Raw genomic sequence first — 26,668 nt, 5'->3', positions numbered from 1 at the left:
TTCCCAGTAGCGCTGATCGATACTCATGCCATTGATCACTGGATTATCTGATCCAGCCTCGATTATTTACAAACCGCCGTCATATAGCTTGAATATTGCTGAGTGCGGTGCAAAACTACATGCACTCACTACACCCTCAGTCCCACATCTTCGTTGCAAGATGGATTCAAATTTCCGGCAACATTTTGTGATGTGGACTCTCAGATGGCACCAACGTTCTGATATATTACTTTCACGAGAGAATCACAACGAAAGGAAAAAGGAAATCAGTAGTAGGTTTCCTCATTTTATTGAGAAAGTGGTCATTTGAAAACTAGAACCGTACTGGTCGTCTACAATGTAGAAACTATGTGAACATTGAAAGACTTGAACATATAACATAATGAGACGGGATGCACGACATGTATTTACGGAGACAGGAACACCGACTAGCATGGAGAACATCTTGTGGGTATATACATGGAAACATCAGCCCTATCTGTCATAGAGGCTTTAGTGTGAAGAACAAGCGCCACGCTGGCGGTTATTTTTAAGCAGAATAGGTATATTGTAATATATTAAGTTGAATATACATGTATTCAAATAAAGTGGTTTTCTCGTATAATTGTGTATTCTGGTCATTTGTTTTCTGAAAAGGAAATGGACTTCAATATGTAATATCTTGTTCATGCAGGTGAAATATTTTAATCGTAGTATAAGTGTCAGAGGTACTAAAAAGGGATAGTTACGCAAAAAGATGCGTTTGGATCTTTATCCGTAAAAGGGTGTTCAGAACATTTCTATGTACAATCATCAATATGTCGTTCATATATTACGAAATAAACTATTTAATCACAATGCAAACAGATAAATATAAATAACAAATAAATAGTATACTTATAATTTAGCAATATCCATGTGTACATATGGTTGGTGAATAGCACTCCGGTTTGAAGAGGAGATATGTAGCATTTCAACATGTACGTATTTCTGTAAATACTGAGTGGTATATTTGACATGAAATGTCAGTGACTGAATTACAGATACATCTTCAATATACAAAACTAATGGCTCATCCCACAATAACGTGTAATGGGTCAGTTCAAAGTGAGTTGTCAAGACTTTCATTAACATTTCAGCTACATATTGAGAGAGAGGGGCCAACAGGTCCAAAATCGGGAACGTTCCTCGATCTTGGTGTTACCAACCAGCAAAGAGGTGGTGAAGACATGCCAAAGATCACTTCTATGAGTTTGGGATTCGAACGCTAATAAGTGGTATTGGACGTTTAATGCTATCGAGCACTTGAAGTTCTGCCCCCTGAATAATTTAACTGACTGACAGAATGGGGTCCAAATATTGCAACAGTGTTGGGAATCGAACTCGGGCCTTTTGCATGGCAGGTTGCACCACTGAATTTACTTTTTGGATTGAAAAAAATATATTTACATTTTGAAATTTGACAGCTTGATGAAATGGAGACGAGGTATGCCAGTTGTGAGTGTTCAGATATAACATTTTACTTGCTTTCTTTGGACCTTATGAATCGCATAATTGTTTGAAGTATGGAGGAAGTAAGAATATGGAATATGTCATCATCGCTTAAGTCGCTGGACAGAGAGAGATGGAGAACATTTTAGGACTAGGTATAGTGTTATCATGCGCTCATTCACAACGCTGCACTATTAACAACTGGCGGATACAGTAGAAGGGTCTTGCATTGGTATCGGAACACGGTCAATATAAAGGTCACGGTTTGACTTTTACACATGGAACAACATAGTATAATACTTGTTCGAGAACCCGACATATTGTGTCTCTATTTCTTCGTAAAAACATTCCCTGGACCCATTCGCTGTTATCACATATTTACCCTACTCAAATGCCTTGACGTTAGAAACAGCCGTCCAATTATGTTAGATTGAACGGCAGAAATTGCTACGTCCGTGGTACAATAGATTGGGATGGTGACGCTATATCTGAGCCGAAGCTTCGTTGACGTATGGTTCCAGGGGTATTGATCAGAACAGAACAAGGTACTGATACCCTGTTGTATCGAGGATGAATATATTGATACTTTTTACGAAATCCTCTCCCAAACGAAAGCGTCATGGTGTGCATTACATTCTGAATGATTATGTCTGGAAGATTGTATCGGTTGTTGTGGGACAAGGGTATACCCAAACAGCACTATCCAAGACTGGACTGTATTTGGCACGTGGTACACAAACACCAACGTTAGTTATGATTGTCTGTGGGAATTCAAGATGGCCGCTAACTAGACTTGGGCTTGGTACTGTAGCACAGAGTTAGACAGGGCACCCGGATGTGTGTTGTTCATGCGCAGAGCTGTCAGACTTTTGTTGTACCAATCCTCTTCTGGGTTTTCCTGAAACAAGAAGTGGACGTCATGAACATACATCTTCACATACGATGTTATTGTACCCGTACCAAATATATTCTTCTCTTCATGACCAATATTGAGTTTCTATTCACACACCATTATATACAACGGAAGACAACACTATCAAGGAGAACTACAGCCACATGGAAACGTCAAGTGTTCTTTAACTTGTTTTGAGTATTTTTCCTAAAATTAATTCACAACATTAATTCAGCAACAAAGAAAGCAACTGTATACATCGATATGAAGAGGGTTTTTTTTCAATATGTAACATTAATCTGAATTCTTTACATAGAGCTGTGGCAAAAGTACACACACACACACACACACACACAGACACACATGCGCACACACTCGCACGCACACACACACACACACGTGCACTCCGATCATCAAGGATCAACCGCGAGGAGGTGTTTCTCAGAGGGACGCATCGTACATGAAATACTTGAAAACCACTGGTCCATTTGAATGGGAGAATCTGTACACGGGTAGTCGATGAAGTCTTTGGTGCTTACCATCTGGCTGACGAGGTTGTAGTCCGAGGCCATGGGGAACTGCTGCACCTGTCGTGGCATAGTCATGGATGCCATGTTGGAACTTGGCATAGATCCCATCGAGGAGAACTGCGCCATTGCTGGCGAGTAGCCGGAGTTCATCTGAGGGTAGCGAGTCATGGTGTTCATGTTCACATTGGCGGGGCTGGGATAGGCGTAGGGCCGGCTGTTGGTGGGGTAGATGTTCCGCATCATGCCGTTGCATGTGGGTATGACTGGAGACAGTGACTTGGCTAGCTGTTTTTCCTGTTTGCGGTATTTAGCACGCCGGTTCTGGAACCACACCTGAAAAGCAAGTAGCGTTTTAATGGAGAACATTGACAGGTCCAGCACATCTGCTGTACACCATTTAAACCAATATCCCGTTGAAAGTAAACTCAAAGTGGATGATTCATAGCAATGTGATATTTAATGTACCTCAATAAAGTCACAAGAATATTTCCCATCACTCCCATATTGTGTCATTGGTCATATAAATAGAAGTCTTAATTTTGGAGGACATGCTCTCGATGCGAAGCAGCAAATGAAAGAAGACAACCAAAGACACAAAATATGGGTGTGTGCGTTACTCCAACAACGAAACCTGACCGTAATTCACGACTAAGATCTAAACTGATGAAAGTGAATAATGGCTAACTTCGGAGCCTGATAACTGTTGTTGGTGGTATTAGGGCCTATATCGTCGCAAGGTCTAAGAGTGAGTGAGTTTAGGTTTAAGCCGCACTCGGCAATTCCCGCTGTATAGCGGCGGTCTGTAAATAATAGTGAATCGAGTCTGGACCAGACAATACAGTGATCAACAGCATGAGTATCGATCTGCGTAAGCGGGAACCGATGACATGTGACAAGCAAGTCAGCAAGCCTGACCAACCGATCCCGTTAATCGCTTGTAATGACACGCATAGTCGCCTTTTATGGGCTGCTGAAGGCCTATTCTACTCGAACCTTTACGCGTCTATCGTCGCAAAGAGACACGTTGGTGAATGAATTAGAGCACACAAACTCTTAACCTTTGACTTTAGATACCAGTCTGCAAACCATGCCTGTGGTAAGAGGTGAGTAACGGGATCGGGTGATCAGGCTCACTGACCTGGTTAATACATGTCATTGTATCATATGCGCGTACCCTGATCGGTACGCATGATTGCAATCAATGGATGGTCCAGTCCAGATTGTTTTTCATGCAGACACATTGCTGGGATCTAGCAGCAATGACAGTCCCAAACAACTGACAGTACAAGACAAACTCCAAGAAAGCAAATGAGAACACTAATGGTGTTGAAATGACCATATGCATCGCAGTGTAGTTGATATAATTTCAAGTGACATCCTCTGAATATTTCACGTGTCATAATAATTATGTCTATATTTCGCAGGAAAACATCACTGAGCCTTCAAAGCTCTGCGAATATGGCTGTTGCAAAAAGTGTGACTGTCGTGTTTTGATGTCTAGTGGATGTAAAGACAAAATCAATATGAGCAGCCGTAAGATGAATCGCCTTTTATATTAAACACCAACAACATCAAATCTATGATCTGTTAATGGACACAGCAATCAAGAAAAATGTATTTCGTTTGGGGGAATTTAGAATGCTCCTCACACACCCATCGTGGCGATGCTGATGAACAGACCACGTGTTTTGACCAGCGGCAAGTATCTTGGGGCGGCTACACTCTGACGGCAAACAATTCACGCTTCTGGTCAGAAGTCCAAAGGGCTAACGCCGTGCTCCAAACACCACAAACAGCAGCAGAAGTGTTGCTAATACGACTTGGAGCGGCTATGATTCAGGCTTGGGATGTCAGAGGGGGGTCCATTGATTCCACAAGCTAGCAGTTTCAGACAACTTGGTTAAAGTCCTCGGTATTGATTTGCATTATTGTGGAGTTGCCGCTACTCCACGCGAGACTGCCCCGGTCAGAAGGGTGGGTTAGTTCGCTCCTTGGGTCAGAGGACGTAGCGTGATCTGTGAACAGACACAGCCCTCCTCGGGAAGCTCGCCGTCTACGAATAATGGACTATTGCATGAGAGATTCCTCTCGCCTCATCCACGCCATTTCGTGGAAGTCGCCTCTTTTCAGCTCTTTGGAAATCTTGAAATGTCTTAGTAATCAAATTATGTTCGAAATTGATGTTTCCTAGTCATTTGGGTGTCTATTCAGCTTTTCAATTAACGTCCTTTGTAAATAGCTCTATTATGAGCGATAACTATGACCAATGTACACCTGCCCACAAGCCGGTCGATAGACCTCGGGACACGCTCCACGTGTGAGCACGTGCCAAATATTAACTGCCGTACAGACGTGCGGTTCATACCGGTTGTAATTTATTTGATATTAATTAATCTAAGCAGATGTTTATGGTCCTACTTTCACATTCCTATACACTGATCGATATGTGGCCATTAAGTAAACAGCGAGGCCATTTGAGCCATTCCCCGCCAAAACAGCAATCCATCTCGACTTCAAGAGGCAAGCAGACGATAGTTGTGGATCTCGAGCAGACGGCTTGGGACTTGGCCCGCGTGCAGAGGAGATGTTGAAGGCAGGGGCGCAACCAGGTCTCGCGTGTTGTGTCATCGGAGAATTGGACACACAGTCGCCCGAAGACAGAAATTTGCAAGCTTTATGAAGCACAACACTCGCATTGAATTAGAAGTACCATGGCGAGGGGTGGTGGCTCATCGCGGTGGAAGCTGAAGTCATAATGTATTCCTCTCATCGCCTTCGCCGTCTCCTGAGAACCTCGGGCGTAATGAAAATTGACAAAGTCGCTAATGGAAAAGTCTTTGAAGATCGTGGCACTGCTTCGACGTTCTGTGTGCAAAATTCCCCCTCCATCGACCAGAGTCGTACGAGAAGAGCAAGTGTTCGTCATTTGCGAAATCCAATTTCTACTTCCCCCAAAGCATCAGGATTGCCAAATACTATCACATAGAGGCGATGCCAACTTCGTTAGAATCTAAATGCTCACAAACTCATTTAAACATTTTGCAATTGACTGCACCTACCGCGCTTGTTATGGAATTAATTTTGGCGAATTGTTAGGGTCGGATCGGTGTAAATTGTTTTAGTCTCGTGTGGTAGACGACATAAAAGATAAATAAGATTTATCATGGATACGGGGACTATTGATCCTTCGACCCCACAGCCGAAAAATGATGCTGATTTATATTATATTCGTCTCGTTTGATGATGGCAAATCTGCCCCCCGACACTATAGGTTAGCAGTCACATGTAGGAAGCCAGACAAGCGCTTATATACCTTGTTCACAGCCAGATGGCTATCTATGCTGTATTTGTGGCGACTGATTTGGGAAAATCATTACGGATTTATTTTGGGAAAATCATTGTGGGTTCTCACAGATGTACTAGATCAACCTCTATCAAGAAAGGGAATAAAATAAGATAATTTCATAAAATGGACACAACTAATATTATTTAGCGTTAAGATTCAAGAGTCATCTTCCGTTGTACACTGCGTTTAACCTGTCTAACCACGCCCATACAAAACGACACTCGGCGACGATACCACTTTCTGTCGGTCATGTATAATTTATAACTGGCTGTTAGGGAGTAATCTGCTATCGGAACTGCACCCGTAGTCATGTGAAAGGAATCGTATAATATTCTGTTGTAAATCATCATTTTGAAACAAGTATACAAACAATGATGATATACATAGAAAGAGCACCAAAATGTGATTAAATGTACTTTTAATGTTTTATTCCAAAAACATGTGTATGTAGGTTATTTTAACTCTTAAAAAGTTTATTTCCTAAAACTAAAACCACACCAATTTTGTATTCCACAAACAACTTCAACAATGTCTCCGTTGTCTTTTTAAATAAAACAAACAATCACACTTATTTCCAATGAGAAAAAAAAGAATTTTTTTCCTAGGAGGTTAGTTTTCGACATTTCTTGTTAAATGCAGGAGATGAAATAAGACATAATTGTGGACTTTCCATTAAACCGAAAATTGTTTGACGTTTCGTGCTCGTTTTTTACATGAAACATCGCGCACAAGAATTCCGTTTTTATAACAAAGAAACATTAAAGTATTAACTCTCGGTGTGCTTAAAGATATCGAAGAATATGTCAGGAAGAAATCGAATTTGATTCTTTCAGAAACTAAATCCTCAAACGATTCTGAATTTAAGTTCAATTTGTAGCGTGTTTTATAACGCTATTCTTTCACTTCATATGACGTGTTGGTAATGATTTCGTCGATGCTTTTTGGTCCAGCTTGAATTAAAAAAAGACATCGAAAAATACGTTTCGATCGATAAACTCCAAAAAACAACTTGCTCATTTCTTTCGCATTTCGACCAAGGACTTGCTCAGGGCGCTCAGGAACTCACAATTTTCCAGGGGGCAAAAAAATGTTACGCGTCAATTTTGAATAAGTTTAAAGTAATAGGGTCGTCGGGAGAAATTCCGGTATGCAGGAAGCGATACTGCGCTGGTTTTAAACCCTGAATTTAAATTCAAAATTGAATTTTAAAGTACTAACAGTTTGCTTTAAATTACAGAGTCGTGAGTTAAGTAGTTGGGTTTATTTATTTCGATTTATTGTACACTGTACTAGCGAAGTTTTAACTAGTTTCGGGCATGGTAAAAATATAAATATAAAATTTCGTTTCTAAATTTGGTTCGTTTCCGTTTTCGTTATGTTTCAGAGGAGCCACTTGTTAAGTTGTTGAAACTGTTTATTATCTAAGTGAATGTTCCATGAATATAGACTAATTGCCGCAAGACCACAGGCTTGAAAATATAGTTCCAGAACATAAAAGAATTAATGTGGTTGTTTAAACGGATGTTTGAACGACTAAAAAATCTAACGTGACTAATAATATACAGACAACATAATGACAATACTCCTACACAAACAGATTTGCATTTATCAAAGCTCAGGAATACTCAAAACTGCTTTCTAAAGTATTTTACTTTTTACCTCAAATCTTTCGATTTTTCAGAGTTGATTGTTTTATGCAATATATTCTTCATCCGAAATCCTGGTGTATCATAAAATCTATTGTCATATGATTGTACAATATATTTGCCAGTATTGAAGTTTTGGCAGTACAGGATTACTCATACAGGTTATGCCATATAAGTATTTTTTTGTAACAAAACCACTCAAAACCCAATATTTTCTAAAACCGAGTAGAACACATTTATACGTTACAGCATAACTTTGAGTTGCAGTAATTTCAGAAGCATTTCTTTGAAAGTAAAGACAATATATTTCAACTGAAGAAGGCATAACATTACAATCTTTCAATTTCTAGACACATTCTCATAATGAATTGGAGTAGGTGAAATGGATTCACGTCGCTTTTACAAACTTTTTTATGGTGGGACTCGTAACTTAAGAGGAATTGAACCCAGACTACGGCGCGACTAGCTAATGCTTTCTCCACTAGCCTATACGTTACGTGTTTTGAATATCTTCAAGACTATCGACAGCCTACGGTTGTTTTATACACCTAAAATTATTTCAGTCTGAAAAATGACAACCTACACATCTAAAAGAAAAAACCCGAAAACGCTACTAAGATTGAACATATTCATCGATTTCTGAGAACAAAAGTATTGTTTGCTTAGTGTTATGAAATAATCGAATTACATTAAATTTGCTTAACAAGAAAAACAAACTGAAAATGCGCTTATCAGATTAGCCTAATTTATAAAATACGAAAACATCAGTTCCAAATCATGGGAAACCAAATATCGGTATTAGTGACCTCTCCATCACACAAACAGTTCAATTCTGAAAATTCTCTTATTAGATTGTCTTCATTTAACATCATGCGCACCAGGGACTACAGTATTTGTGAAGTTTGAGGATAACAAATGAAATTTTTCGACAGTTGTTCTACGGGGTTCATTTTCGAGTGTCGGACATGCTAAAACCACGACATCCACCCATAAGCTAGAGAACTATTAAAGGCCATCTGTAACCCGAAACCAGTAGTCCTCTCAGGACTAAAAGTGTCAAAAACCCGTCATGCAAAACAATCGAAATTGTTCGAGCGCTTTTTTTCATGAACAAATATGGCCAGAGGCCATCTCCTTGCATCTCCAACTTCACACACTTTTTACCAATCATCTCAGCAGTAATTACACCTTGTTGTTATCGTTAATCTTTTTCTCTAAGTTTACCAGGACAACAGACGGATGCTCAGCAAGAAGGAGAGCCCGTGAATTCCCACCAGGTTCGCCCTTTCATCCAAGGACACCGAAGGACCTCAATGGCTTGCACTCGGATCCGGCAAGAAACAGCCAACCCACGATGACTTTTAATTGACGATAACGAGTCTCCCCAAACACCTCTCACTATTAACTACACTGGTCCCAGTGCTACTTTAATTCCTTATCCACCCTACCGTGGAAAGTGATTAAAAGGGGTTCCTCAAGAAATCAGTCTCTGGTGTTAATCGCTGGGCTGGTAGATAATAGGCGCAAATAGTGTAGTCGCAAATATGGCGCCTGAACACCATGGCATATGCCATGTGTCCGAAGCTTAATTAATTTGTAGCAATGGGGCGATATTTGTTTACAGTTGTGTGTCTTGTTAACGGTTCATTTTCTTCGTTCAAGTGACTGGACATTTCTTTGATCTTGTCGGCGTTTAAATTCTCATTAAGGACAAGACTTTTGCACTTGACCATGTATATAGCGTCTTGACCCTTTCTAATGCGTCATTAAATTATCATGCCACTTTAATAACCGTTATATTTCTCTGTTCGAAGGCCGTTTGCATTGCATGTAGTTTAATGTACTATTTCTCCTAAAAATATGAAGTGATCATTTACTAAAGAGCATGACAGCAATCGTTACAGTCTTAAAATGCTACAAACGGATTTTCAGTTGAATATTGACTTGCTGACATGTCACCGTAAACATTAACTAAAGTTAAACAAGTAAGTATACTTCATTTAAAAACCTTGAATTACCGTAGTCTCTAACTGAAATGATTTTCAACTACCGACACTTCACAATTTCAAATATATAGCGATCTACATTTCAAACAGTAAAACAATTAATAATATATTTTTTGCATCTCAAGCTAATATACAATGGTTCATGGCGATGCAAAGAAAGTTCTGCAATGGTTTCTTTCATATTTTTGTTAAATGTTTGATTAAAAACTTCCATCTCAGTTTTGAATTTCCTGCTTCATGTCTCATAAAATTACCATAGTTTATCACTATCAGAATGTAATTCATACTGATATTTAATCTATATATTTAAGACATAGTTTCATCCTTACCATTAACTGGCCTCGATAAATAATAGAATAATCCTGAGTATTGTCTTCTCTCCTCTACGGTAAATGTTACACAGAGCTTTCAGTTTAAACATCAATTCAACCATTTCGTCAGATTTCTTAGATGCGATGATTAGGAACATTAGAAGTAAATAACAATATGAAAAAGTGAAACAAATACTAACCGATCCACCTTATACCATAAGACCCTAAACCTTAAGTTATTTTGGACAAATAGCATATTTTTTCGAACTGAGCAAATACTGATTTGTTGGATTTTTTTCCTCTGACAACTACATAGTTTCATCTGCCGAAACTATTTGCATGCAATAGATGTGAAGAGTTTTAACATTTTCATTCAGTGAACCAAACATTGAACAAGAAAACCGGGATTGATTCCACAAGCAGACAACGGTCAAGTCCGGTCAAAGAGACCAAAGACAGCGGTCTGTCACCTTGGCACCATTAATGGAGCCGACAGACTGTCCACCTTGGCGGTTCAGTCGGATGTTAGGCCTCCCTTGTAATTAGTAGCTCGATGTGTAGGGACCATACTTAAAGCGGCACACCTTACAGCTATTCTGCACCAGCCTGGAAGATGTGTTTAAGACAATGGCTCTCACACATGACTTCTCTCCTCCTTACCATCTCCCCATCTGCCGTACAGTTAGGCTTGCAACGCCCGGCAGGGGGTACCGCGAGGGGATACGCTATGAAACGGGACTCTCTTCATCGGCTCTAATTGATGGGGATGCCTCTTGGAGAAATGTGATAGACGGCAGGGATGATGCCTTCCCTTCTGTCATGACTTTTATCTCAGATATAATGTGTCAATTTTTGCATTTGGAAGCGTCAGCGTTGAAATACTGGAAGAATTCGAACCATTTATAGCAATTCTTTAAAGGTAAATTTTAAAAATAATCGTTGTATACACTGTAGATTATGATATACTGAAAAGAAAACAGTACTTTTGCATTTCTGTTCTAGATTGTACAAGGAAACAAGTTTGGTTTATAAGATCGTTATAGTTTAAGAACGTTTCAAATCTATTACAAATTTCAAGGATAAGAACTTCCTTCATATTATACGTTATCCATTTTGTCGTTATTGCACTTCCCAACTTTTAAAATGCTACTCAAAGAAGTTTAAAAATTATTTGACAAAAGTGATATGCTTCTCAAGTATTAAACACGTAAATGATAACACAAAACGTTACATCGTACATATAGTTCAAGCGTTATAGTGTCTTCAGTTTTATGGACATGTTGAATCTCAATTATATATTTGTACGTTATCTGTTTTAAGAAGATCTGTGTAAATAAACATGTTAACATAAGATGTTTTAGCAACTGCCTCGATGCGGCATGATCACAACGACCATCACTCATTGCCTTACAAATCAAATGATGATCTACTGATGTTTTTTAATCTAACAACGTGTTCAAATTTATTGACAATCTCGTAACCAATCGCTTCTACAGTAAAACAGCGCGAGCAGTCAAAGCCTTGAACAGTAATCGAATTTATAACCCAAAGTCGGAAGAATATCTTAAATTAAGTGGGGTCAGTACAACTACCGCTACCCATAGCGTTTGGACAAGAGAAAGAGAGGGGGGATTCTATAGTCTAATTTTATTACTAGAAGTCAAACTCCGCTTCTGTCTGCTTCTAGGATCAAGGACTGAAACTGCGGAATAAAAAATACAGATTTGTAAATAAGATTTTCGAAAAGTCGCGGCATCTGTCACCATCAATATTCCTCCGAAGACCCCATTAGAGCGATTATAGCATCACCATGCCAAAACAGCGCAAAAACTTTTGACATTTCAAATCCTCAGACTTGGCTAACACGACGAAGTTTCAAATTCTCCGACCACTTTTAATGGCACCTGTCGCTAACTATATACCTCTTTTTCAAATCTCATGAAACTGTACACCGCGGAAGCACCAGGTGTATCTCGTTTCTCCAATGTGGGATGGATTTTGTAATAGACTTAAGCAAAAGACTGAGGATTACGATCCTGATCTGCCGCGTCTGAGCGAAAATAGTCCATCACGGTGTGTCCTTGTTCCACTGAGACAAAAACAAATTAATTACACATTTTGACTTCTTTGACGAAATTTTACTTTAATGGTGACGTTAAGAGTTGAAAAAGATGACGATTTTTTTACGAGCACAAAACTTCAGTAGGCATTTTTGTAACAGTGTTATTTAACAGTGTTGCTTGTTTACGCTGTTCTAAAACATATATACTTACATATTCTGTTCTTTAATGAACACTATGATTGATGCATATTTTATGTATTTAAAATTATTGTTATTGTCTCGATTTTAAGATCGATTTATGCACAAAAAACTTCAAAACAAAATACACCAAAGAAAAAAACCCCAAAACAAAACAAAACAAAGCACCCCCCCAAAAAAAACAAAACAAAAAACCCCAACAACAACAAAAACAAAACAAAAAAAACAAACAAAAAACAAAACAAAACAAAAACAAAAAACCCCAACAATAACACCCCCCAAAAAACAAAAACAAAAAACAAACAAACAAAACAAAACAAAAACAAACAAAAAACCTCAAAACCCCCCAAAAAACAAAACAAAAAAAAGACATTGGCTATTCCTAAATGTAGCAATGCCATCTAAAATTACTTATATCTGATTACATGTACTCCATACTCCATACCATTGCCGCTTCTGTCTTGTTACGCCACCCACAATATCATGGAGAACGACCCTCTCAGTTGCTTGTAGAATGACATTCAGAGTTGTATATAGAAAGACGCTCTAGTAGAATACCGAAAAATACCCATAACAGTATACAGAAGGACACTCGTGGAAACACGTAGAACGCCACTCATAGTATCACATAGAACGACATTCCATTCGTGGAAGAGCGTAGAACGACAATTGTAGTAGCACACCAACACACCAAATCACACAAATCATGAGTCAGTTATTCACGTCCTTATCTCCTGTTTCAAAACAGCTAATGTTAGCATACATTCGCTACTGCATCACCGTGAATGCACTTTTAAACCACCACGCTCCACGCAACACTCAGCTGTGTGAAAATGAAAATCATTTCTTTTTGTGTATTACTATTAGCTGGAAGTTATACCCCATTTCTGAGAATGTTCAGAATTTCAAGGAATTAAAACTGTACATTTGAAAAAAAAACCATGCTCATAACGTGGTCATCAGGAATTACGGGTCTATATCTGAAAATATATGGTTCGTTGTAATAAACGCACCATCAGTGGAATACGTGAATATATTATGTTTCACGTCTAAAAAATAAAAAGATCTGTAGCATGTGCTTTGTGGGGCTCTACATAAAATTTCCGAAAGTACATGTATTTCGTTCTTGTAGTCAAATAGAAACAACCCGAAATGAAACCCCCATTTGTCGTACTGGACACCTCAACCAGAGAAGAAAAAAAACTCAAATGCATTACAAGAAGGAGCAAGATTGGCACGGAATCTCAAGTTTAATTCCTGCAATCCGTATTAACCTTTCAAGAAAATGGCGTCGGATTTAGGTTTAGGAAATGGGGATTACGGTACCGTATCAGGTACCCAACACAACGAAGGACAGATATGGGCCGAGAAAGTATCGGAATCCACTACAATAGAATAAACCCTCGTTAAGAGAAACCCCCCAAGGTAGAACTAGGTGGGTAGCTGGTAATAAAAACAGTGCAACGTACCAGAAGAGGTCGTTGATGATTACATTATTGTTAATATACGAGGCTTAAGTGCCATTAATGACTGCCATCGAAAACTCAGGATACATTACTGGTGTTTAATATAGAGGAATATTAAGAAGCCGCTTCGGGCAATTCACTGAAATAAATCCGGGTTTGTGGAGAAAGCAGGATGGTGATGATACACAGAAAGTCTTTTGGTACGGCGCTGCCGAGTCGGAGTGACTTGGTACTGCACTTGCGGTTAACATGGATGATCCTGCAAATGTGTCCCAGTCTTTGGACTAAGTTCTTTGGGATTAAGTACTAACTATTTATTTATACACACATCCTATGAAAATAGGTTCGCCTTATTTTCCGGACATGAATCCAGTTACTGGTGAATTGAATAACGTTTTCTAAATGACTTGATTTAAATGTGACATTTGATACGGTGTCACAAAGGTGTAAAGTAAAAAAAATCTTAGAAGATTACGGGACACACAAAAAAACCCCAGAAAAACAACAACAAAACCAAAAGGAACAAGCCAAAACACAAGCACGCACGCACGCACGCACGCACGCACGCACGAGTGTTCGCACAGAACATAATGGACAGAATTGCACAGAACATAATGTTTAAGAAATTATTCATTACCATCCTGTTGCCGAAGTTTACATCAACATTGTTTGATGAATTTACAATATTATCATTGAAGAATGTTACATAATTATTTTTGACAATTTTTCCATAAACATGTTTGACGAATGTTAAATATATGTTATGTTTGACAAATTGTACATAGGCATCATATTGGATGAATGTTACACATAGTCTCTCATGGGCGATTTTTCCAATATCATTCTTCTAAAACAATTAACATAGATATTTTGTTTGACAAAAGATTTAGTTTTCACGTGTCTAATATAATTATTATATTTATTTGTTTCTTCTCGTGTGTTCATAAATGAAAGTAAAATGTCGCCACTACATACAGTATGACGTCTCAGTGATAGGCTAAGTGCACGAAATCTATGTCTGAATAATGCACAAGAACATTCGATATTTATTGGTGTATGTGTAATGTCTCAACGCCATGCCGTATTTACAGTAATATGTGGGATAGTGAGAACAAGCCGCATACATGAACATGCACAAACATTCTGCATATATATATATTTAATAAGAAGGCAATGCTGTCACTATTCTGTTAGTGCGTCTGTTTCGTTTAATACACATGCTGTTACGGGCGTTGTTTTTGTGTTTTATGTCGCCATGAATTTCAACTCTTGGTAACGCTTCCAAAAATAGTTATATGGTAAACATGAGGAAGCCAACCCCCAAACTCGCTAATGACTACCCGGCACTTATTAAGAATGAACTTAGTCCAATGCTGATCACTTATTTGATTTGTGCATTATGTTCCTGAGTTTTTATTTCGCATCCTTCCCCGAACACCTACTGTGATCTATATTAGTTTTTGATCAAGAAATTCTCGGTGTAGAGGAAAACTATGGATTTTAATTCAGAACACTATGTTTGTGAAAATGACACGTTTTTCTCGCTTCCGTACAGAGCATCACTCTGTAGTCTAACGTAAAGGCCTGTACCCAAAATGTTGCTTTCACTAAATTATATTGTCTGGGTATTTACAAAACGCCGCCATACAGCTCTAATATAGCCGACTTCGTAGTTATAAACAAACAAACAAACAGTACTGATAGACCCACATTCTGAACAAAACAAGTACAACATCGTCCAGTATGTTTAGGGTAATTGGTCTACTTATTCCAGCTACTTTTCAAAACACTTCGTTATCATATTTTAGTGACAGCCTGCTTTTAATACAGATGCTGTAGCGTAACTGTGTGACTTTACTTTGTTGTGGGTTAACCGTATTTCAGTATATATACTTGGTGTCTTCGAGGAACGTTGTCTTAGTTCTTCATCTCTTTTGTGAAATCCGTAAGCATGAATCACTGGTAAGCACTAATCCCCTATTCAAATCCACGATCGTTAAAGGACGCAGGAAACATAACACCGTGAGTTCTGATACCCCGTTTACTGTTTCGGAGCTCAACCAGTTTAATAAAACTTTCAGTTCAATAGCAGCAAGCCGCTTTCAACTGAAATTGTAAAATGTATCAAGCAATGGTTGATCATGTGAAGCATATTTAAAGATAAGGTATTCACATAATAATACGCAAAATATTTGTACGCTTACCTGAATTCTTGCCTCATTTAGTTTGGTGATTCTCGCCAGTTCTTCTCGGCAATATATATCAGGGTAGTGACTTTTGGAGAAGGCCGTTTCAAGCTCCCTTAGCTGCTCCTGGGTGAAGGTCGTTCGGTGACGTCGTCTCGCTGGAGTTGGGCACGTGGCTGCAGATGGGTTATGCCCCCCTGATGGCCCTGACCCCGTGGATGACGAGGAGAGAGGCGAGATGCCGGGCGAGCTGCTTTCTGGTTTGAGCTTCTTGAAGGCACCCTCCTGCCCTGAAAGCGAATAATGGCCTGCGTTCATTGGCAATGGTTTGCTGATAGGTATACGGATAGCGGCTAAACCATACGAATTCACTCACTTACATATGACTAATATTGACGTCAATGTTGTGGGGGATTCTTAATCGCGATCATAACATTCACACTAAACGAAAACATTCTAGTGATATCTGCAGTTTTTGTCACGGTTTTCACAGAAGTGGAAACAGAAGACTCGGGATGGATTCCCCTGTTGTGACTTGTACTTTTACCAAGTTTGGTGTGGTTAGGTGAACAGCTGATTTGTATTTGCATGTGTTTGTGACGGTTGTCACCCGTGGATCAGGGCACTTGGTGCTATCACTGACATTAATTCAGAAATACGTACACAATTATGATACAGTCGGAATTTACGATGAACACTACTTTCAGTAAATATTTTAAAGATTTATTCAAATGGTTTGATCGATTATAGAAAATCACATTCAAACAAATCCTGCCAAATGGTTAAAGACATTGGACATGAAGTAATGTATAACAATAAATAGATTACTGTCTTGAAAACCAAACCATCCACCACTACTGGAAAAGAGAACTGTCGGTTCTGTACTACTGACGAATAACGAATAACATATCTAAATATAGCAGTGCTGACTAGCCTCGAGGTTAGAATTCAGTGAGACTCACTTGACGTTAGCCTCAAAGAACTAAAGTTTGACGCAGAACGCTGCTTCATACAGATCTAATATAAAGCTTTTCTACTTACGTGTGTCTTTGTTTCCGAATACTTGTTATGATGCTATAACAAACGATTGGATTTTTAAGTTGCCATAACGCATTGAGATATCGTACATATACTCCTGGAAACGAAAAAGGGAACACATGAAAGTACATCTGTTCCTTTATTCCTTTGCAGCTTTCGCCACAAAGTATGCATTGCACTGTAGTTGAAATTATGGCAATAAATATAGGAATACTTGTACTTTCATGTTTTCCCTTATTCGTTTTCATGAGTATATAGCAGAATAACGCCAAATCAAGACTTCCTGCGTGTAAATCCACTTCAGTTGAAGAGAAAGGTATTTATCATAGTACATGCACGTATGTTCCTGTGTATATGTATGTACATGTGTGTATATGAGTGAATGGATGCATGTAATTGTACTATACACGTTGTAGACTAGAAATAAAAATGGAAATAAAAAACAACAAACATTAGAAACGAAATCCATTTCACTATGTGTAGTGAAACAGTAAGTACCACAGGGCGAAGAGCTATTTTAGTTACTGGAGCTGCTCCTCCAACCCTACTTTATACAACGGAATCTGTCTAAACAGGATTTGCATATTGATAAAGATCCGCTACAGACAACGTAATCTAATTATATACAGCGTACTACACTACATCACAAGTTCAACTTAACCAGGTTTTGTTCTCGAAACATTTGTGAAAAGGCTACGTGGTAGACTACCATATTCTGTTTTCCGTGCGAGACATCAAGTGATTTGGCATCTCGTAAACATTTGTGTCGAGCTGATCAACATCCTGAAGAAATCCATTCGGTGATCGTGTCTCCCAAGTCACGTACGCACTGACATCTTACAAATACAGTTCTCAACGCCAAGGAAATCACGGAAAGTTCATACTTTGAAATGCCGTTAGAACATTGCTGGAGCCCTCATTCACCCATAGAAAGAACAAGTAATACATGAAATACACGCCTGCTTTGTCTCAAATATGTTTACTGTAACCTGACCAAATAGTTGTGTTCTATTTCATGAACTTCAACAATTATTTAGAAAATCTGTCAGAATATGTCTATATGTATGCATTAGTTACACGTACCAAAGAATATTGCCGTCGAAACCTGCCCAGAATGTTCATATTAATTTAAAAATGTGTTTAACAAATGTCAAAAAGGTGTACTATATACCATTGTGGAAATTATAGAATAACGCGTAGGTTTTAAGTCACATGTATATGATACCAAGCATTTGGATCCAGCCTGTGTACTCTTCACGCATAGATAGGTATTAACGATAAAATATCACGATCTTTATATCAGCTGACGTGCTGTGATCAAGTCAGGTCTCCGTTACTTCATGACAAACACTTATTTCATCATTATAATCCTTCATAAAACAAAACAAAAAAATAAAATAACATATCTGTTGATGTATTTATGATATATACTGATAAAATGAACAATATATACCGACTAAACGCTTGTAGTAAATTATACATTTTTTCTTAATTTAAACTTTAAAAGTATTCAAATATGGTTGAATTTGCAAGTTTATGAAATAGCTTGTAGATCTGAATATTATTCACAATGAATTGTTCACATAGTTAAATTCATTTCGATAATTTATATCGTCATATTGCTAACTGTTTTCCGCATAAAAGTTATCAATATAATTGAATCGGTCAAATATCAAAAACAGATCCTTTTCAGCCATAATCATTATCACAATTTTCCGTTTTTATAGTTATTCTAGAGCGGTAGTGCTTTTGGGCTCATTAATCATGTTCACAATTCTTAACAATTACTGACAACGTGGTATAGACAAAATTCATGGAAGTAAAGTATCTATGAACTAGAAATATCATAAATGAGGATGGGATGAAAATATATGCAGTGGGACCTAAAAATATTTGGACTTGAATTACCCACGTTTACTTTAGATAAACGTATGTACAAATGAACTTCCAAAGTAATTTGAAACATGATACATCTCGCTTTAATACAAGGTTTTCTGTCAACGTGCCCTCAGTTGTCTGAGCACAGATCCCCGACCCCCGAGCTCTGACCTCGACCCCCAAGCTTCCTACCCGACGCTACAGTATCGAGTTGTCCCCAGTGACAGATGGGGACAGGACCTTGTTACTGATCGAACATCACGGACACATAGCGCTAAATGACCACAACAAAGGCCAAATACTGAATACCCGTAATCAAATCTGTCTCATTTGTCGCCCGCGATATTTGTGACAGTTTTCATGTGCTTACGACTAATTACTGTCCACGGTCCAGCCAAGAGAGATTTATGTGTGGCCTCTCATGGAATATTCGGAAACATGTCAGGATTAGTACATATATAGTTACTCATGTGCTTTGATGTATTTCTATTTAATAACATTCATATCAATAAAGACAGGGTTGACTCTGTTTTGTCCTTTCGCCTTCGCAATGTTTCCTACAGGAACTGGTAACGCCGTGATAGCATTAACATTTGTATGTTTCCCTGCAAATCCTTGAAATCCTTATAATAATCTAACCTACAACGTCTTTGCATCTTTATCTATACTGATATTTTGGAACCATTCGATATCATCGGACTCGTATAATGGACTCATCTATCAGCAAGAATATTTGTTACAACGGAGAAGTCTTTTTCGCTTTATTATCATTTCTAGTTGTCGGGTAATATATTACATTATGATCTTATTATTCGAAAATGGATCGGTAACATGCTGACAAAAAGTTCAAAAACATATAAACATTGATGGCATAATATTCATGTTTTACATGAACTTCCAACATGAATAACGTAATGATATTATATTTGAAAAGCAGCTTCGATTTAACTCCCAACCACTATTGAAATCTAAGGCTTAAATAATAATGAAATCGGGGAACCACAAAGTTTGAAAAATCCGTTCTCGGGAAGTTGTGATATTGTATGGAACAATTTATTTTTTTTCTTTATAAAATTCTCTGATCATCAATATGCCTTTGATCAGTAAAATATGTTTCCATTTTTTTCATTTATTTTAAAATGAAACATTATTTTAGTCCATATCGTATCCGAATTTAACAGACAAGGTACCGAAGGCTGTGTTAACAATTCACACATTTTCCGTAACTGATATCTTGAACAATATTTGAACTCCAAATGTTTGTTGTTGTGCCGTTTCTGTCGATTTTCTGCCGAGCAAAGATATAATTTCATACGAAACATAATGGAAATATATGTGAGCAAAATTTCTTTGATTAAATGTAATTAGTCTTAGCTTTACATTTAAGCTCTACGTTAAATTCTAATGCATAAAATACACAGTGTGTTTGACTTGAAGGAAAGAAGGAATAATTATGAAAACAAAAACAATATTTGAATTTGTAATGTTTACAGACATGTCAGTATCGAAGAAATGTTTGTTTCTAAACTCCAAAGTATTTCACCCGAATACGTAATACACACGTTTGTATTATATGTGCTAAACGTTTGCGCAGTGAATATTTAAATTCAACTCCATTTGGATATGAAAACAGAATAGCATACACAAGAGTATTCTTTTCCGTTTTAAGCTAAACTGTAAAGACTTATTCCTGATTTATTGCTAATTTTTTGTTCCATGTATTTGGTTTGCATTAAGGTGAAAGTACAATATAGAAATCAATGCATAATATGATATGAAGAAATAGATTACACCTTGTATCATTTGTACTGACAATGGTGCAAACATGTGCCGTGGCTGTTTCTTGTGATAATAACTTTAAGCAAGAATAATTCTGATAATATAGGGCAACACACCAGGAATAGTTCAACACCTTAGATTTAATAATATATAAGGCGACACGTTATATCATTGCCGTAATATTGTCACGCAGTCACACACTGACGTGCAAACAGATGCATCTTACATAATTTCTTAGACAATATCCAGCACTCGAAAATCTCAGCAAAGAGCACTTGAAACTAACTAGTTTTACTTGTCAACACTTCAGAAACATACAACAATACAAAAGTGATAGAGTCATTTCCGCTAACATCACTCTCTCGACGTGTGTCACACCCCTAGGGGTCCCCCCTCCCCTCCCATCCCCACCCACACACTCCTTATCCCCTCTCAGCTTACACGAACGCGTGCGAACCTTGAGCAGCACGCGCAACCGTTTTGTTTGTTAGCTTGCGGTAAAGAGGCCTTCCCACCGACGGGCGACTTTACACGACTGTCGCACTCCCAACATCATTGTTAATTAGAAAGGGCGTGATAATACCTGGATGACTGGTAGTGGAATTTACAAGGAGGATTTTATGTATTTTCGTATCGTTGTGTCACTGACATGTATACATGCCGTGATAAACAATCACATCTGGAATGTATGCTTGGGTCATTTAGTGCGCCAGATGAAAACAGTTGATGAAAGGTTTCCATTGTGTCCGAGTACGTTTGGAATTTTCTTCTTTTAACACCACTGAATATCTGAGAATTTATGATCCAAACAGATAATATCTTATTAAGGTTCTGACTTATTTGAAATTGTCTGTCCATTTTCATACGGTTCTTGATATTCATGTACACCAGCCATACTCGTCCGATAAAGTGCTCAACATTATGTTAAGTTTAAGACATTGATAAAGCAGAAACAGTGGAAGACGTGTCTTTGGAGAACACAATAGTGAGATCTTTAAGTGGTAGTTTGAATTATACATAAAGGAAGAGGTTTCAAAAAGATTTCATCTAGTTTGTTCTTTCAGTTGCTTAAAATGTGTCTCGACTGTGTACCAAAACATCGTCTGTAAGAATAAAACACCGAAATTCATGTCAACACTGTTCATATTAAGGACGCAACATCTTCTGTTGTTGCCATCTTGATGATGATAATAAAAAGTAATAATTAAAAACGAAAACAATTAAAGTTACTGACATCTTCATAAATATTTATTGAATACTTTAGGACACTAAATATGTAAACATGTACGAACAGATTTAACAGATTTACAGCAACTTATTACAAGAAATATAACTCAGTGTGAACTTCAGAAAGAAATATATCTTCATATACGCTCTAAAGGAAATAAACGGAAATTTGCAACTAAACGAAAATATTTGTTCTATTGGAACCGAAATATGCGTCAAATGGTGTGTTATTTTCCAATTATTTCTATGTGGTGGATGTCAAAAATATATAAATGCTTCTCCATAAGGTATAATTTTGAATACATTTGAATGCTCTTATAAATAAGACAGCTTTTCTTAAAATAAATGTAAACAATGATCGTGTTCATCATAAAATTTCCTAACGAGACTATAAGATGCGGACTACATGAAATGTAATCAACGAGCCCCGCGGAATCAGCATGTTGTTTTATGACATATACAGACCTATAACACACAATCAGTAGTGATTATAAAATAGTATTTCAGTCATGCTGCATGAGAACTATCGAGCAGTGTTAGGCCTTCGGACGATGTAATTGACGCCATCAATACAAACGCCCTGGACTTGATTGTTTTATGAAGTTCAGGGAACAAAATAAACACTTGACATGTTATCAGTCAGTACAACGGTTCCAAATATCATGGCCTATTCACGTGTAAATGAATACAACTGAAAATGAAAGCGACAATACCAAATGCAACATTTAAACATATTTAAACATTACAGCATGACGCTTTAAATCCGACAGTGTGTGTATGCCAAACATCAACATACCTAGTTCCCGTATGTCGTTTCTCGGATAAATAGAGTTCAGGTCATCAAAGCGAAATATAACGGTTAATTTCCACGCAGTTTTCACAGTCTCTGCACGGCAGCTGTTTTGCATCCAAATGTTAAAACCAATTCCTAATGTGTCGCGAAACATTTCATAAAAAATACTCAACGATTTACGATGAAACTTGAAATTGAAACTAATACAATGACATTTCAAAGCTGTCGACAACTCGAATCGAATAATGGTATAAATTTAGAGAATTTTGCAAGAGAAAAAATAAATTTGAATATTACCTCGTATAGAAATATGTCCGTATTCGGAAGACAGAAATTATTGGTTCGCCTTCTTCCACAAGTTGCACGTAAAAATACCAGAGGAGATAGAAATTGTGTGTGATTTTCATCAATAATTAAATATCACTTTGAAATTGTATCGTCACTAGTGTAAAATGAAATTACTTAAACAAGTATATTATGTTACATTCATTAAGCGTTTCTCCGAAGCCAGGTATTTGATAACATTCAATCTATTCGATTAGGTCGGACGCTCACAATAGCTAAGCCAATTATTAAAATCCGATTTTCATCGCGCCCAGCTGTAATTTTTTGTTTGAGAAATTAACACGGATAGAGCAACAAAAGTGATTTGTTTATTGTGGGACCTACCTGTGGGGTCGGGGAGAGACCGGGGAGTGGTTACTGCAGCGGCGGCGTCCATAGAGTACAGACTGGTGAAATCGTCACACTTTCTCTTGTCGCGGTCGTCCGAGGTAGGGACTCTTTGCTCTTCTGTTAAGGCCGACATTTTCCTCCGATATTTCAGACCTGTTCAGCTGAAGGGGGGATCTGTGAAAAAATTAAACTGACTAATGTAATTTACTTTCACGTACATTTATACCGCCTCTTGTCGTGCGCCGAAATGCCGCACGCTCACAACCAATCAGAATTCAACAATAGTGCCAATGATTCGTCGCACGCGACCATGAGCCGTTCTCGCTTTTGATTGGTTGGTTTTAGGCTCCTATGGTTTGCTAACAATGTGGGCGGTACCGCGGTGTTCGGTTGTGAATCTGGAATTCCCAAAGCTCCTTTTCTGTGCGAGATGTAACCGTAGAATCAATAAAGGAATGTTAGGGCCGTAAATGGACCTTAATTACAGCCTGAAAATTGGGTCCCGTGATATTACCAACTGTCACAACACGAGAAAAAAGATTCGCATAGCCTTGGGCCTGCTCTGTATTAAAAGCTAAAAAGTTAAGAGCTCAAATTCAGACCCCGTTCTCGGATGTAACTTACTAAAGAAAAGCTTATCTTTCCATAAAAAGAGGGAGATGATATGCATGCAAAATATTTCATAAAATGGACATGTAAGACTGGAGTCTCGATGCTCAGACACCAATATCCCTTTGTAAATACAAGAACGACAACGTTAATTTTGATTCTCGTATGTGACCAACATTGCTGAATTGCAAACACACTAAAGATTTCTACTCAGCAAAAGTAGATAAAACTAAAAACAAAAGGGAAACAAATCGTTAAAGGGCAAGATAATATTCTCATTTGTTATTCTTGTACTTTAAGGTGCAGCTTTGGCCAGACCATGACATGTAAATGTTTTATAATCAGTTAACATTTTGACAGATGAAGCTTGTGATCATGCATATATAGTCATCAAATCAATGTTCTATTGACCGCTTAAAGGAAACACCAAAAACAAGCATGTTATAAGACAAACATTACTCTAGAACAAACAAATTACCAACTATATTTTTAGAATATAGCGTATGTTAAAATTAATTAATCAGAAACTGGTCTGCAAATCAGGTCGACTATTACAATGTACTTTTGTGACATTCCTGCCCCTACTGTAAACCAAATGTTTAGAATTAATTCCACGTGTCAGCAGTGTTTAGCTGATACATGAATATCACTATGAATCGTAATATTGAAGAATTGATGGATCCATTCACACTGACACCCATCATGATTCTCTATCATTCTCGTGTCTCGTATCTTGGACGAAGTCGTTGCCGCGATGACTGACAGAATCTCGAAGTAACGCTGGCAACATCAACTGTGTAGCTAGGAAAGATCGCAGTTATTAACATGGTGATAGTATGCGGGCTAATGTCTACATTGATCCAACTCAAGGCGTGTTTGTGTTTGCTTTCGAGCCACTCAATAAGGAACGTCACCACCCCGTGCGTTGTGTGACCGCTTACAACAGCACTGGGCATGGGTTTAATGAGATATTATTGCTTATGAAACTAATCTATTCTGAGAACAATTCTTACGTAAATACGTAGTTATTTTATGAAGCAGACCTTTACAGATCCTTGTGTCCATGATTCGAAGTTCCCAAAAGTTTAAATATTATTTTTTGCAGAACTTCTGCAAGTTCAGAGCAGCATATCTCTTTGTCGAATTTAAAAATGACGTAACACAAATGTATTTTCCGCATCCATAATGAGGGTTTTTCAAATATATTTCATAACTTTGTATGAGTGCATCAAATAATATTCATGCTTAAGACTGTACACGTTAATAGCATTGTGCTCCCGTTCCTGAGTGGAAGCATATTCAATTATCAAGTTCCTGGCATTAGAGGTAAATAGTGCCGTAAAATTACTTTGTTAGTGCCCGGCATTGTGTCAAACATAGTCACGATCATTTTGCCCAATAACAACTTCTGATTAACTGCTAGTACAGCAGCGACCCCACAACAGACGATTTAACTAAATACCACAACTGGAGATGATTTTAAACTTTTAAGATTATTAGGACTATCGATGTTACTACTACTACTACTACTACTACTACTACTACTACTACTACTACATATGTCAACAACGGTTAGTACAATTTGAAGTAAAATTGGTAGTATATTTTGAACTAAACCAATACAAGCGTTTGTTTAAAGTAATACAGTTTTCTGCTGACATAAATGTTTTGCCTTTCACTGATTATGGATTCTGTTACGGCAGATATGTAGTACTTCCAACTCCCTAAAACTACCTTTTTGAAACTATCCGAGTAAAGGTTTCGTAAGATCCCTCCCTGCCTTCTTATACCTTGATAATAATTTTCGAAAGCAGCGCGTAAAGAAGACTTATCGGAATGAAAAAGAGACGCGGAAAAATCCTTTTCACAGTCATGGAACATCTCTGTTGACATCAACAAGTCGACTACAGGGAGAAATTTGCAAATGACTACCTTGAACCAAGTTTAGAGAAACATTGAAGGACCTCTCACGTGTGCTCACCTTGTATTAAAAAATCAAATATTCTTATACTTTCCACTTTATATAATCGAATTTGAAACTCTATTTAATAGAATTGCCAATAATTTAAAATACTTATTTTAAATTTCCTTTCGATATCATCAGGAAAACTATATAGAACGGCAGGAAGGAAGTAATAGCTCCATTTGACCTCGATAAGACAACAGTAATGTTATTTCAAGGTTACAATCAAACTCACTCCAAATTACCGTCTCCCATAGAATGTAACACAAATGAAAATCGCTAGAACTTTTTCCAAATTTTCTATCCAGGCATACAACGACCGTTGTTTGTTTGGGGGCAACTAAAACCTCACAGATACACAACATCGAAAGAGGTTTAAAGGATAACTGTCAACAAATCTCACTATCAGGGCCAAATTACCCTCTCGATATCGCCCTGCTAAACTGCGACACGCGACTTGTATTTGCAGCACGCGTCGAGCTGATAGAATCTGCACTGGACCGAATAGGATTGATTACCTAGATGTACAGGCTGTGTTGAGAGCAGATATTACCGACACGTGATAGTTTGTCGACAGCACTGTTTGATTTGAT

The 26,668-nt window shown here is 37.8% G+C and overlaps 1 protein-coding gene across 1 annotated transcript; it reads right to left on the bottom strand.

Moving 5' to 3' along the window:
• Positions 1–2,257: 2,257 nt before the first annotated feature.
• On the bottom strand, positions 2,258–23,636 carry LOC137295012 (homeobox protein unc-42-like). Its single transcript, XM_067826262.1, has 4 exons — positions 23,498–23,636; positions 16,132–16,421; positions 2,902–3,225; positions 2,258–2,368 (listed from the first exon to the last, which is right to left on the bottom strand). Exons 1-4 carry the CDS (start codon positions 23,634–23,636, stop codon positions 2,258–2,260), a joined length of 864 nt encoding a protein of 287 aa, XP_067682363.1.
• Between the last annotated feature and the right edge of the window lie 3,032 nt (positions 23,637–26,668).

Source organism: Haliotis asinina, chromosome 8 (genome assembly GCF_037392515.1).
Source record: "Haliotis asinina isolate JCU_RB_2024 chromosome 8, JCU_Hal_asi_v2, whole genome shotgun sequence".
NCBI classification, from domain to species: Eukaryota; Metazoa; Mollusca; class Gastropoda; order Lepetellida; family Haliotidae; genus Haliotis; species Haliotis asinina.
The sequence above is the reverse complement of the archived record's forward strand: the minus strand, read 5'-3'. Positions and strand labels throughout refer to the sequence as shown.